We start from the raw sequence: 13,665 nt of genomic DNA, 5'->3' as shown, positions 1-13,665 counted from the left end.
AACGCACATCTCAGGACCCAGAGGTCAGAAATATGACCTGTACCAGACACCTTGATGTCCATCCCAATTCAAGATGGCGCCTTCCTGCAAGGGTGGACCGTCCATCAAAAATAAGGGTTCTGATGTGGCCTGTGTCTGGGACACCTTGATGAGGTTGTATTTATCCAATTGAGCATAATCAGAATGTGATTAAACCATGAAAGAATCATGTCAAGGGAGTCCTCAAGGCAAGGCGTGTCACTTGCAGGATCACTTGTGCCCTCAGAGAGGTGATCATGTGCTTTGGAAGATGTTTGATGTTGGGATTGGAAGGTTGTTATTGTGGCATCTGAACACAGAATAGCCCCAAACGAGCACTGCTCAGTCTGAAGTGGCATAAAATATACACTCTGAGGCATGCATTCCACCATCTCCTCCGGCCCTTGCGTTACACAATAGAAAATGGCGGATGATCGGCCTCATTGCAAACCATATGGATTGTTTCTCCTGGGCTCCAGCCCATCAGTCACTGCTTTTTTTCTTCTCTGCTAGTTTTGTACCACATAAATGCTGTCACAAACATAGATTCAGCTCTTTGTTCTCCCTGTGGTGATTCACAGTTTAAATAATAGTTATTAGTTTTATTAAATAGACCTGGGAATTCACATGGCTAGCTGAAAGACTGTTGCTTTCCTTGATGCAGTGTGGAGCTTGGATCCCCTACCACGTGGGGTCATAAGTTACTAAGTACAGGAAGTTGACTCGGTGAGAAAGAATAGAGGGGAAAGGAGAGGATAACTGAGTGAGATGATGAAAAGGAAGAACAGGAAGATTGTGATATAAAATCTAATGGAAGCGTCACCTTGCAATCACAGGTGCCGAGGCCACAGGTCGATAGAGCATGAAGGTACACTGGCTTTAGAGCAGGGCTTCTAAGGATGACATGGTGATGTGCGATTGGAAACAAACTACATTTGTGAAGTGCACACAACCCAACTGGGTTCTCTTGAGACTGTTCTTCCATTCACCCCCATTTGGAGGGATGTCTGGGGCACTGTCTGTACTTCTTCAGACAGATTTCTATGCTAACTAAGCCTGGGCAAAGCACTACGCTACGCTCGCGTAGTTTGCGAAGTTTTGCTACTTCGCACTATGCGAATTGCACGTAGCACAGTGCAAACACGCGTAGTGCAGAGGTCATTTTGTGCTTGCTCGCGGTCCTCAACGTCAAGTTGGCGACCGCGAGCAAGCAAAATGACATTCCGGCAAGACTTTTTCCTCCTTCGCGATCAGCAACATCAGGTTGCCGATCGCGAGCGTGGAAAATAAACCTCCCGGCGAGCTCCACAACGCGGGGAGGTCAGATTTCTCATTGCAAGTGGTCGCGTATGCTCGCGACCGCTCGCGATGAGAAACTACCAGTCCGCATTGAGAAAGCTGCCGCTCGAGTAGAAATCTACACGAGCGGCAGAAAATGACCGCTTGCACTGTGCAAGATACAGTTTGCACTGATTGCACAGTGCGGACAAGCATCCGGCACTGTGCAATCAGTGCGAACATCATCTTGCACAGTGCACTACGCAGTTTGTGAAGCTACGCGTAGCTCGCGTAGTGCGAAGTGCACTTTGCGTAGCTACGTGTAGCGCTACTTCGCAAACTACGCCCAGGGTTAACTAACACACTCCATTATCTACAAAACTTGACACACTTCAGCATAACTATGGTAGCACACTGTAGCGCAACCCTCAGCCCTCAAGCTTTGGAACAAACACAGATACTCGAGGGAACCAGAGGGAGGCACCAAGTGATGATGAAAGTGCTCCTTCTGTCGTGGTGCAGGTAGGGGTGGTCTGCTCTCTGATGGAACTCTTAAGTTGCAGAGGCAAAGGAAGTAACCTATCCTTTTTACCTTTATTTCAGGAGGAGGACACTGAGAAGAAATTTAACCAGCTCCTACTTGATATCAAGATGAAAGAAGAGGAAGGTCCCGCACCACAGGACATTGGTGAACGGATGAAAACACTACAGCAGCAGCTCATTGCTCAGTACTTCTTGGAAAAGGACATACCCATCTGGTGTCATGCGAGTTTGGATAAAGCCTTTGATTATGACAACTTGTCACTGACTGAACACCTGAGTCTCCTTCAGGCAACAGTTCAAGTGACACTGAAGGGGGCTGGACTAGAGATGATTAGCTTTTTGCAGCATAAGGGAGAATTAGATGATAAGTCCAGCTGCCTTATATGCATCCTGGACATACTGTACAAAACAAACAAGACTTTAGCTGCAAAACTATCAAGAGTAGTGTTTGCCAAGCTTTCCGGCACCAGTCAAGACCTACTTGGACACATATTATTCAGTGGAACTTGGACCCCAATCCAGTCAGTTCTATTCGCTCTAAGGGTGCAGGAGAGCAGAGTTTCACTAGAGAAGGTGGAGGCCATCCTTCAATGTGTACAGACGTACCAGATTGATATAAGCACGACCATTGCATCTTTGAAGGACCAGGATCCTGTGCTGCTTCTGCGGCAACATGTGACGAATGAGAAGGACAAGGATTTAAAAACCCTACTAGCGGAAATGAGGAAAAACAATTATCCTGAAAAGGTTATTTCTATCCTCGAACAAGTGCTTAGCGAAGTTGCCAATCGACTTCCAGTATATCAAACCCTAGATCTGGATGAAAATATGAAGAAAGAAGGTATTGCCATGACCAGATCAATAGACTTTGAAAATCCTGATATTGAGACACTGGTGAAAATTGTGATTGGCTTGTGTGTGGCTGTCCAGGACACTACGACTATTGTAAATCAGTCGGGGGAGAAGATTGAGGGCTATTTCCCACGCATGACTCAGCTCGCATCTCTGTTGACTCTGCTCATTTCTAAAGCCCCTGCATGCAATGGTTGTCTTTTAGAGATCTTTACTGGAGAGGGTAAATCTTCCATTGTGGCCATGCTCGCCCTTGTTCATGCCATCCGTGGGAAGAAGGTTGATGTTATCACAAGTTCTCCAGTGCTTGCCCGTCGAGATCAAGAGGAATGGAGCAAGCTGTACAAGATGTTTGATGTGTCTTGTAGTGTTGTGCCACCACCAGGGTTAGATGAATGTACTGACTCAAGAGAAATTGACAAGGCAATTAAAAAGGCTTATGCAGCTGATATTGTGTACGGCACTGTTGGGAACTTTGCAGCTGACATTCTAAAACAAGAGTTTGAAAAACGCAAAACCAGAGGAGATAGGCCCTTTGACATATCCATTGTGGATGAAGTGGACTATATGACCTTAGACAGCGGCGTCCAAGTCACATACCTTTCACATGCAGCAACAGGAATGCGGCACTTAGAACAACTGCTGGCAGCCATCTGGGCCAAGATATGCACTTGCCAACGCATCCAAGATGCCAAAACTGGTGACATTCTTTGGGCAACCGGATCACAATACTTTCACAAAGTTGCTGCAGCAGCTGTCATGGGGCCGAGCACATCAGAGCATTTCTCCTCCCTCGACATTCTATGGCCGGGACTGCAGCTTGGGTTCTTTACTGAAGAGTATGTCAAGAAGCTTCAATCCACCCTAGTGGAGTCTGATCAGCCAATCACTCAAGCGCCACAAGACTCTGCAATCAAAGAACTCATGGATAAACTTGGACCTGAGCAGCAAAGAAGCCTCTTGTCTATATTTCAGAAAGTCTTTGAAGATGCTGTTGTTTTTGAATACTATGAGATAAAGGATGGTAAAGCATCTGCATTTGAGATCAGTTCCTCATTGGATAACTCCTCATCTGAGAAAATATCTACATCTGATCATGACAAGGTTCAAATTCTTCTCCTGAAAAATGGCCGTGCCTGTGAGTTGATGAGCCAAAAGGCTTTGGTGGAAGGAGCGGTCAGTGAACTGGAATCCAGAGTCAGGTACTCAGATACCTATCAGCCACCAGATAAACAAGAGAGTAGTGATGAAAACTTTATTCTCCTTCCAGCCTACCTGAAGGAATATACACAGAACCGGACAAAGATCTTGGTGGAAAATGCATTGAAGGCCCTTGTAATGGAGAAGGATCGAGAGTACATGATAGAATCAGCCACAGACACAGGACAAGTGAAGTCCACCACGCCCATCCACGAATACCACAACATCATCCCTGTGGACTTCAAAGCCACCGGTGTGCTTGAGAAGAACAAGCGCTGGGGTGACGGCTTACAGCAGTTCCTGGAGATCAAGCACCAGCTGGCGATATCACCACTGTCCAATGTCACCAACTTCATGTCAAATTTCCATTTCCTTCAACGATATACTAAAGGCACAGGCATGTTCGGTGTCTCGGGAACCCTAGGGGATGAGCCAGAGGTTGAGTTTCTTAAAAAACACTACAAGGTGTCTTGCTATATTATGCCTACTCATCGCCATACCAAAAAAACTGAACTACCCATTCTCCAGGTCGAAGGAGGACGCGATCCATGGATCAAAAGTATTTGCGAGCACGTGAGGGAGCGCATAAGTCCAAATCAGTGGGGCAAAGGTCAAGCGACTTTAGTTGTGTGCGAAGATGTGAAAACATCTGAAAGGCTGCAAAAAGACTTAGTAGAATTTAAGGTTTCCAATCCAGATAAAATAACTATGTACACCAGAAGTGATAAGCACAATATTGAAAAGAGAATCTTTGATTCAGGAGATGTTATCATTGCCACAAACCTCGGAGGAAGAGGCACGGATGTTAAAATCACTAAAGATGTGAATAAAAGTGGAGGACTGTTTGTTATCCTTACCCATTTCCCCACAAACATGAGAGTCGAAAAACAAATATTTGGTCGAACCTCTCGTAAAGGAAACCCAGGGATGGTCCAGATGATATTGAACCACACTGACCTGTCACCATCATATCAGGGCCAACCCATCGAGGTGATGCGACAGCTCAGAGCAGATTATGAAGAGAAGCGAATTGCAGACATGGAAAACGATGAGCTATTAGAAGTACAGATGCGAGAGGAACTCTTTGAGAACTTTTGTGGAAATCTAAATCTTTTCCAAGGTCATTATAATAAGGAGGAAAAACGAGATATCTATATGACTTCCGATTTGCTGATGCGTGATGACACCATTGACTACTCAAAGACAAAGCTAGACTACCGCCCAGCTCTGAATGCATTAAAGGAGACCTGGGCTCTGTGGCTCACACTACACGACAAGGACATAGATGAACACAAAGACCTCAAAGAGCTCAAAAAAGACCTTGGCCAAGTGATCCAGAGGAGAGTAGAAAGCCTCCTGCGAGGGGAATCGGATAACTTCTACGACTTCATCAAACAAGCTATGGATCGCATGTACCTCCACACTCAGAACAAACGGTCGGATTATGGGGCGCTATCATTCTGGCAGAAAGCAGAGAAGACTGATCGGGTGTACCGTGCCGTCTCACTCTACAATCAGGCCTACATTACAATCAATCTGGGCCAGGAAGGCTACATGCAGAAGGCAATAGATCTTTTAAATGAATCCAAGCAGATGATCGATGTCTATGTATCTGAGGTGTCAAACACTATAGTTGCCTGCCAGATGTCATGCATAGCCAAGTTTGAACCTCACAACAAAGATGATCCCAACTTCACTAAACAAATGCAGACCCGCAAGAGCCTGTTCAAGTCCTGGATCGATTACATCGATAAGTCTGAAGCAAAGCTAACTGAGCTTCAAAATAGCAAAAGCAATGCTATAACCAAGGACCAAGCTGTCTTCTCTTTGTCAACGGATCGTGGCCTTATCACCACTGATGAGATGACTGTGCTGTATGACTATGGCCTGTCCTTTGTGTTTGAAGTGGAGAAGAAGCCAGAATTCTGCATTGATGCCCTGATTTGCTTTATCCTTGGAGCTCTGCAGGTCCTCGCTGGGGTTCTTGTCTGTGTTCTCACAGTAGGAACAGCTAGTCAGTTCGGAATGGGTCTGATTTCCGAGGGTGTATCGGACATGATATCGGGGATCGAAGGGATGATAAAAGGTGCATTCGATTGGGCAGAATGGGCCATATCCAAAGCCATTAGTATTGGGCTGTCACTCATAACTGCAGGATTCAGCACCATCAAAAAAGTAGCTGAAACTGTCGTCAAAGTGGCAAAAAGCCTGATAACTGGTGCCAAATCCTTTGCATCTGTCGCTGATGATATAATTCGTTCAGGGAAAGCTCTAATTTCTACGATTGCTACTTCAGCAAAATCAACAGCCTCTGTTGTGACCAAAGAGTCTCTAGCAAGGTCCATCAAGACCCTCGCCTCGAATTCTGCCTTGAAAAAAAACTTTGTGCATGCAGCAAAGTATGCTGGTCAAGAGATCGCCAAACAAGGGGCACTAAAAGGCCTGGAATACGGCATGGACAAAGGGCTTGAAGCCGTCTTCAAAGCTATCTTTGAGAAAGCATTCAAAGACATGATATCAAAATCAGTCAAGGGAGATCAATCTTTGAGTGAGATGTTGGTCAAGTTTGTAATAGTCAATGGGGTTCCAGAAAAAGCTCTTCAGACAGAAACCCCGACCAGCTTTCAGGTGAGAGCAGCCCACAGAGAGATCATGAAGAGTGTAATGGCAGAGGTTTGCCAATCTGCAGTCGCCGATGTTAACGATGACTACGACACCATGAGTAAGGTGTTCACTTACCTCCAGACCATGGAAAATGGTATCCTCGAAATTCTGGAGAAAGCCAAGGTGAAAGGAGCCATCCAGAAAGGGTTTAAGCTCAGTGTTGAGATTGGTAAAAGCACAGTTGAGTTTGTGCAGATGGTAAATTCTGCCCCGACTCAAGACATGATTGAAACAAGAGTCATCCCGTTTATGGTTAAGAAGTGTGGAGAGCTTCCATCTGTAGCTGAATATAAGAAAGATGGACGCCACAATTTTCCTGATGTACAGACAGTGAAAACTGAATTATTAGATGCTGTAGCCCAGTTATTAAATGATGAATTTCTTAGTATATTCACAAACCGATTAACAAGTTTGATAAACAATCCTATCCGCAGAGAAATGAATCAACATGTTGGTAAAACCATCGACAATATCCTGGGGAGAAACAAGACTGAACGGTTCTTCATTGAACAAAAGCACAAAAGAAAGATGAAGCAGACGCCAGACGAAGGAGAAAAACTTCAGCTAACAGAGGCGGAGAAGAAGCAGGTGAATGACTTTGTGAAGAAAATGGAGGACACAAGCTGCCCGGCCACAGAGCTGGATCTGAACATCCTCACCAAGAGTGACCTTCTGGAAGGGAAAGGTATCAAGGTCATCATGGTGGATGAGAATCAGAAGACGATCTCCACGGAGGTCTACCCGGGCAAAGACTCCGCAGCCGGCGTCATCACCCTGCAGCTGCTCAAAGTAAAGGACAGGGATGAAAGGTAAGGCACCAAGAATCAATCATTTATTTATTCATACTTCTGTTCTCAAATTATTTTTTCACATTTGTTACAAAAAGGTCTCGAAATGAGGCGGTGGCAAATGTCATATTTCATGAATCAGTTTGAGATGGCCCATAGACAGCTCCAGTGATCCTGGATTTTGTGACGCCTCAGGGGTCTCCCAGAATCCACTGTCTCCCCCCTGGAGGTGGATGCATACATGCCCTCTGTTGGACTTGACTTTTTGCCTTTTAATGTGACCTGATGTTAGTTGTTTTAGGCCTCTAGGCACTTTAACACTGTGTCCCAGTGTAAAGTGCGTGCGCTCTGTGTTACATTTAGTGAGACTGACCTGCCCTCCCATAGGAATGCATGGGGGATCTGAGTGACCGTGTTAAGTCCTGATGTGAGAGGAGTGCAGGGTCGAGTTTGGTATGTGCGAACTCGTGAGATTGAATGCTGCGCGATGATGTGTGCGGCGTTACTGTGTCTAGTGTAGAAGTGTCACTTCTAGAAGCTGGCATGTCTGTAATAAATGTGAAGTGACTGTCTGGCTTGTGATTGGCTCGTGTGACTCCAGGAGTCAGGATGGGTCTGCCCCGGTGGTGAATGGAGAGATCTGCATGCTGATGGCAGGGAGGAATACACCTGGGACCTGAATAGGGCTGGGCTTTCCCTCCCCAGTGCTGGCTCCACCCCCTGTGGTGCGTCTGATGTCCCTGGCCTGTCCTGTGAATAGGGAGAGGGGCTGAGCAAAACAAAGTGCTCAGGAACCAGTTGCATCTGGTTCGCCCTTCCCTGCACCTGGGTGACAAAGGAAACCTGTGTATAAAAAGGGGCTGTGACCCCATGTAAAATGTTCTCTCTTGTTCCTAATTTGAGGGGGGCCTGCTGCTGCTGCTGGGCGCCAGGAGGAACCGCCACTGGGGACTGCCTCCCTGCTGGAGGGCCCTGTGAGCTGGCCCTGGGCCCAGCCTTTGCCCCCCCCTTCATCCTAAAAAGACTTTCTCTGGACTCTGTAACTCCAGCGCCTGGGAAGCGCTATGGCTTGGTGACTGCTTTACTTTTCAGCCTGGGAAGCGCTTGATCTTCCTTCTCTGAGGAGCGCTTTATTGTGGTGCCTTTGTGAGCGGCCGCAAGGAGCTGGCGGTGTGCAGCACGCTGCTGCGGTGATTATCGAGGGAATCCCTATGTGGGGATTCCTCTGAGCTGCCAGTGGAAGCGGGTGCCCACCCCCGCGTTATTGCCAAATTGAGGGATTGACATTACTTTAGCGGGAGCTCACCCCGCGTTCTTGCAACCTGTGAATTTATTTTGTAGGCGGGAGCCCACCCCGCGTTATGGCCGCTTCTCAAAATTATTTTTAAGTTGCAGCGGGAGCCCACCCCGCATTGCCGAGATCAGCAACAAATTCATCGCCGCGACCTGGGCAAAACAGGAAGTCAGGCAACCCTCAGGGGGCGGGCAGCGAGACGGAAGCTGAGCCCGGCCGGAAGTGAGGCGGAGGTGTTGCGGGCCGAAAGGGGCTCCCGTGGTGTCGAGGGAGCCCCGTGAACCCAGAGAAGCCAGGCGGGAGCCTACCCCGCTCTCACGACCGCCCAGATGCCGCTGTCAGCTGAGCGCCCCTCCCGTGTGGTTGGGAGGAGCCCCGCGAGCAGCCCAGGACGTCCGGAGCCTTGCAGGCTCCTTGCAGAAGTCCCTGAGGAGCAGACTGGAGTCCCTAGACTGCCGGTGAGTGGGGACAGAGGTGGGAGAGGTTGGCTTGTGCCCCCAAGGCCCGGTTAGGGGGTCAGCTATCCCCTGTGTGAGGCCAAATTCCCCCATGGTGCCGCCGTAGTGGGCCACTCCACCGAAGGGGGCATTATTATTCTAGAGCCCAGAGGGGCTCCACCGAAGGGGGCATTATTATTCTAGAGCCCAGAGGGGCTCCACCGAAGGGGGCATGTTGATTCACAGAGCCTAGGTGGCTCCATCGCTGCGCTTGTGTCTGTTATCACAGTTTTAAACACTGTGTATGCATGCAGCTGGCAGGTTAACAAGTCTTGTTAACATTGCCACAGAATTTTAATAATGCAACGAGCTTCTACTCATGCGGCATTATTCAAACTTTTATTTTCTGCAGTACTTTTATCGACCTGAAGTATAGCGCAGCAGCTAACTTCATAGCACAGCACAAGGCTCATGGTTCGATTCCTGGGGCCCGCAGCAGGTTATCTGAGCACTTTCTCATTATAAGCTATAGCTTTCTTAATCTTTCCTACAGCCCCTCATAATAACTACAATGTTTTTGTTTTCTTCCATTCTTTTCAAACTTTTATTTTCCATCAGTAATTTCATTTTTTCCAGTCCATTTTATATCTTTCCTCTATTATTTGTTGATCCCACCTTACTACTCTCTTTCACGTTTTTTTTTCATTTCTTACTGTTGCCTTCATCGTGTAGTCTTCAATCTTACTTTACAATATATTGCTGGATTAACAGCGGCCCCAAAACATAGCTAAACCAATTTCAACAAGCATTGGCATAGCCAATAGGTCTCGCCTTTGGGAGCTTATAAGTGTTTACCCATGCAACAGTTGATGTTGTTGCACTAAGGATATTGTGCTGCATAACTAAATACTTATAAGATTCCAAAGGCGAGACCTATTGGCTTTGCCAATGCTTGTTGACATCCCTGCCTGCACAGCTGCCCAGCAAGTAGTGGGCAGCTGCCACGTTTAGGCCAAAACTCTTGCGCACTCTTCTTTTGCTGCATGTGCAGCGCCCTGACTGTGGGACATAGGGCATTTGAGACCCATGGAAGGCCAGTTGGCCTGGGGCTAGTACCTGATGTGATTCCTGCGCAAAGGGATTGCATCCTGTGTTTTAGGTCTAATATCTTTTATGCCTAATGTGATCGCATAGTGTGCTCCTAACTTTTGCCAGTAGTTACTGGTTGTGCGCTACATTTAATATTTTTTCTACATTTACAATTGGTGATTTGTGATGGTTCTGACGGTGGTCCATGTGGCCCTGTCTTGTGTAAATAGCCCCTGTAAACTTCTGCCCAGTGCCAGTTGGCACAGAGTAGATTATGTGATTATCATCTAATGTGTTTATTATAATACAAAGGCTATTTTTGATATAACCTTGTGTGGAGTTCCTTTTGTGGTGTGCCTAGGGTGTTGTTGCTGTGTGCGCACGCAAACGCTTTACACATTGCCTCCGGGATACATGTGACCAAGGGGGTGAGCAGGGGTTATCTTTGGCGTGTAACTCCCCAGCCCTGACTTAGAGTGGTGGTCTCTGCCTGGCTTTGGTGCACGCCTTAGCCAACCAGAGATCCCATTTCTAACACCCTCCATCTCTACATCGCAACAAATCCTGTGGACTGCTCCATATGTACATGTTATGTGTATTTGTAAAGCGCACTCTCACCCACGATGTATCCTGCCGCTGCGCAGGTGAGTGGCATTGCCCTACCCATGATAGTTTCATTCATTGAAAAGCCAAGCCTTTGCACCATCATGCCCGACGTCCTAGAAGATGGGGCCTAAGTCTCTCTCATTCAGGAGATACAGCACAGATCTTAACCTAATGAGAATTGTATGTGAGTGGATTTTGGAAGCTAAACTTTAGGGCTTAAACAATTAGTTATTTATTATTTAGTAGCAATGCCATCAATCTTTGGTCAAAGGTGACAGCTGAGAAACCCAAATCAACCCTTTCCCTCCAAACACTCACTAGGACACCAACAACTTCAATGTATTCCTTTTATTTTATAATGCGCCATAAAATAAAAATACTAACGCAGAAGTAATCCTTGCCCACAATGCTGCTTCCAGCGACTCCCCTTCACTTTAAGAGCCAATCATCAGGCGTTTGTTGGGGTGAGTCTGTCTGGTTGCAGGTTGAAGTTGCTGTAAATGGCGGTGATGTTGTTGTTAATGGAGTGATAGAGATTCTTGCTGAGATGGAGGTGGCCGCTGGGGGGGGGGTGAAGATTTCTAAGCTCCTGTTGGTGCTGGAATCGATGTGGCCTTATTCACAAAGGTACATTTACAGTTTTGCATAAGTTTACGTTTCTTTTGGAATTCACAAACTCCGACTTAATAGTACTTTTTCAATTGTGGAGGGTCCGCAGTCGGGGTGGAGAACTCAACACATAAAGCGGGAGGGATGTGGCATCTGTCTATGTGTGGAGTTCACCTCCCCAGCTGTGGGGTCTCCGCAGGTGGCATCTTGCTATTTAATCGGAGTTTGTGAATTACAAACCGAATGTAAGCTTATACAAAAGTGTAAGTTTACGAGTGAATGATGCCCTAGGGGGGTACTTGAACATGCTTCGGTCCTGCCCATGTTTACGAGTTGTGCGGGATGTGTGTGCAGGGCGAGTCTGGCTGCAGCATGGAGCAGGACAAAGGGGGGGGGGTGGGAGGGGGGGTAGCAGGTCAAAGGACTCTCTTGAAACCCGGCAGCTGTGAAGCGACTGAGGAGATGGCGTCTACGCAAACAGGGGCAGAAGAGGGGTGCTCTACTCATGCCTACAGCCTGCCCTTCAGAAAAGGCTTTCAATGAAACCACTCCTATTCTAACACAAGCATTTGCAATGCATTAGGTCTCACATTTACGCGAGTTTGAGCTATTGACATTGCAAATAACAATGCCTATTGGCATTGTCATTTACAATGCCAATAGCTTTAACTCGTGTAACTGCGAGACCTATTGCATTGCAAATGCTGGTTAGTGTAAGTAGCATGCATAGCTGGAGACCAGAGCTGGACTGAATCAATGAATGAAAAGCCTAAACCAACGCTGTAATGTGTTGGAAAAATACCACTTTAGTACCATCAAAGGGACCTATGGCAGATGGAGGCCAGTGCTAGCACGAGTTACGCAAGAAGTTACTTTATCAACACGTTGCATCACTCCCTTCAAGGGTACTCGAAAAAGCAAGTGAAGATGCCTGTCAAACAAGACAAGCAGGAAGTGGGATAAGGGAGGGGGTGGCAAATGGCATGTACATTTCGCGGGCGCTTTGATGTTCGCAGTGGCCGCGCGGCTCACTGCGAACATCAAAGCGCCCGCGAAATGTACACGTAGGCTGCCAAATGGTGCGCGCGCCCAGAGCACATGCACTGTGTGAAAGTGATCGCGATCAAACATCAAAGCGGCCGTGCGGCCCGCGAAACTGAAAGCAAACGAGTGATTTCAGGCCTCCAAATGGTGCGCGCGCCCGGCCGGCGCACATGCACTGTATTTGGAGGCCTGAAAGCACTCGTTTGCACTTCCAGATCCCCCATTTACAAAAGCTCTCGCGAGAGCAGCGCTAAAGCGCTGTCTCAGGCGAGACCTAAAAATGGGGTTCAGGGGTGCCTCGCGTCTGTCGTGGATAAAACATGCCGACGCGCTGAATGTTCTAGAACGCTGCCGTCGGTCACACTGGCGCTGAGGCTGGAAGTCAATGTCTAACTCTGCCTGACAGGATGAGAAAGATATCTGAGGCCCCGTATAACATCTGTCCTCATTCTTTGCTTTTAGAACATTAACCGTCATTTCCATGACAAACGATCCCAGTCACCTCGCTATTTCTAAAGGTAACGCTGTCGGTTTTACAGCTTTGCTTCCCTCAAGATGGCATCAGGTGTGCCGCTCTTTGTCAGGATATTAGCGCTCTATTTGTTCACTAGAACCCTGTGGGCTGCTGATGGAAGTGCATGTTTTACTCACATGGCTGAGGAAGAGGGTGTGAATATACAGAAAATATGCATTTATTGTAGCTGCTGGAGCACCTTCTATGATCTCTGAGAAAACCATGAGAGAAAACAGTTTTCTGTCAAAAATGGTTCTTGAAATCCCAGCAGGGTTCAGCATTTGTTGCAGGGTAAAATCACTTTAGAAGGCACCACAATTCTTTAAAATTAGTAAGGTACCACCAGCAAATTATTATATTGAGACCAAAATTTGTTATCACTCTATATATGTACTCCTTTCTGTGACTCTAAAGCAACAGGCTTTCACGACATGAGCTTCAGTGGGGGCCCCCATGGCCCTAGTCCTGTAATGCTTGCCACAGCATGTTGTCCTTGTGGGATCTCTCTGTACCCCGCATGTCCCTTGGGGCGAGGGTGTACTCATACTGCCCCTTATGTATATCTTTACTCAATTTTCAGAACACAGGGAGTCCCTGAGTCCCGTAATGATTGCACAAAATACTGTTCAGGCTGTGGCCAGCCAATCAGGATCGACCACTCCCCTTTAAACTGGCCAATCAGAGCATATCTGGAAGCCAACCCAGTCATGACTACCACAAGCACTTCTT

The 13,665-nt window shown here is 47.2% G+C and overlaps 1 protein-coding gene and 1 long non-coding RNA gene across 2 annotated transcripts in view; one reads left to right on the top strand and one right to left on the bottom strand.

Moving 5' to 3' along the window:
* The window catches only part of LOC146863601 (uncharacterized), a 277,244-nt gene that overhangs the window by 175,227 nt on the left and 88,352 nt on the right, over window positions 1-13,665 (top strand). The window contains exon 5 of the mRNA XM_085627622.1: window positions 1,900-7,364. Within this exon, the coding sequence (XP_085483748.1) occupies window positions 1,900-7,364 (5,465 nt within the window). The remainder of the gene's footprint in view (window positions 1-1,899; window positions 7,365-13,665) is intronic.
* Window positions 1-13,665, bottom strand: part of LOC146863602 (uncharacterized) — an 80,526-nt gene that overhangs the window by 59,845 nt on the left and 7,016 nt on the right. The gene's annotated exons all lie outside the window — the stretch shown is intronic.

Source organism: Triturus cristatus, chromosome 2_1 (assembly GCF_964204655.1).
Source record: "Triturus cristatus chromosome 2_1, aTriCri1.1, whole genome shotgun sequence".
NCBI lineage: Eukaryota > Metazoa > Chordata > Amphibia > Caudata > Salamandridae > Triturus > Triturus cristatus.
The sequence above is the reverse complement of the archived record's forward strand: the minus strand, read 5'-3'. Positions and strand labels throughout refer to the sequence as shown.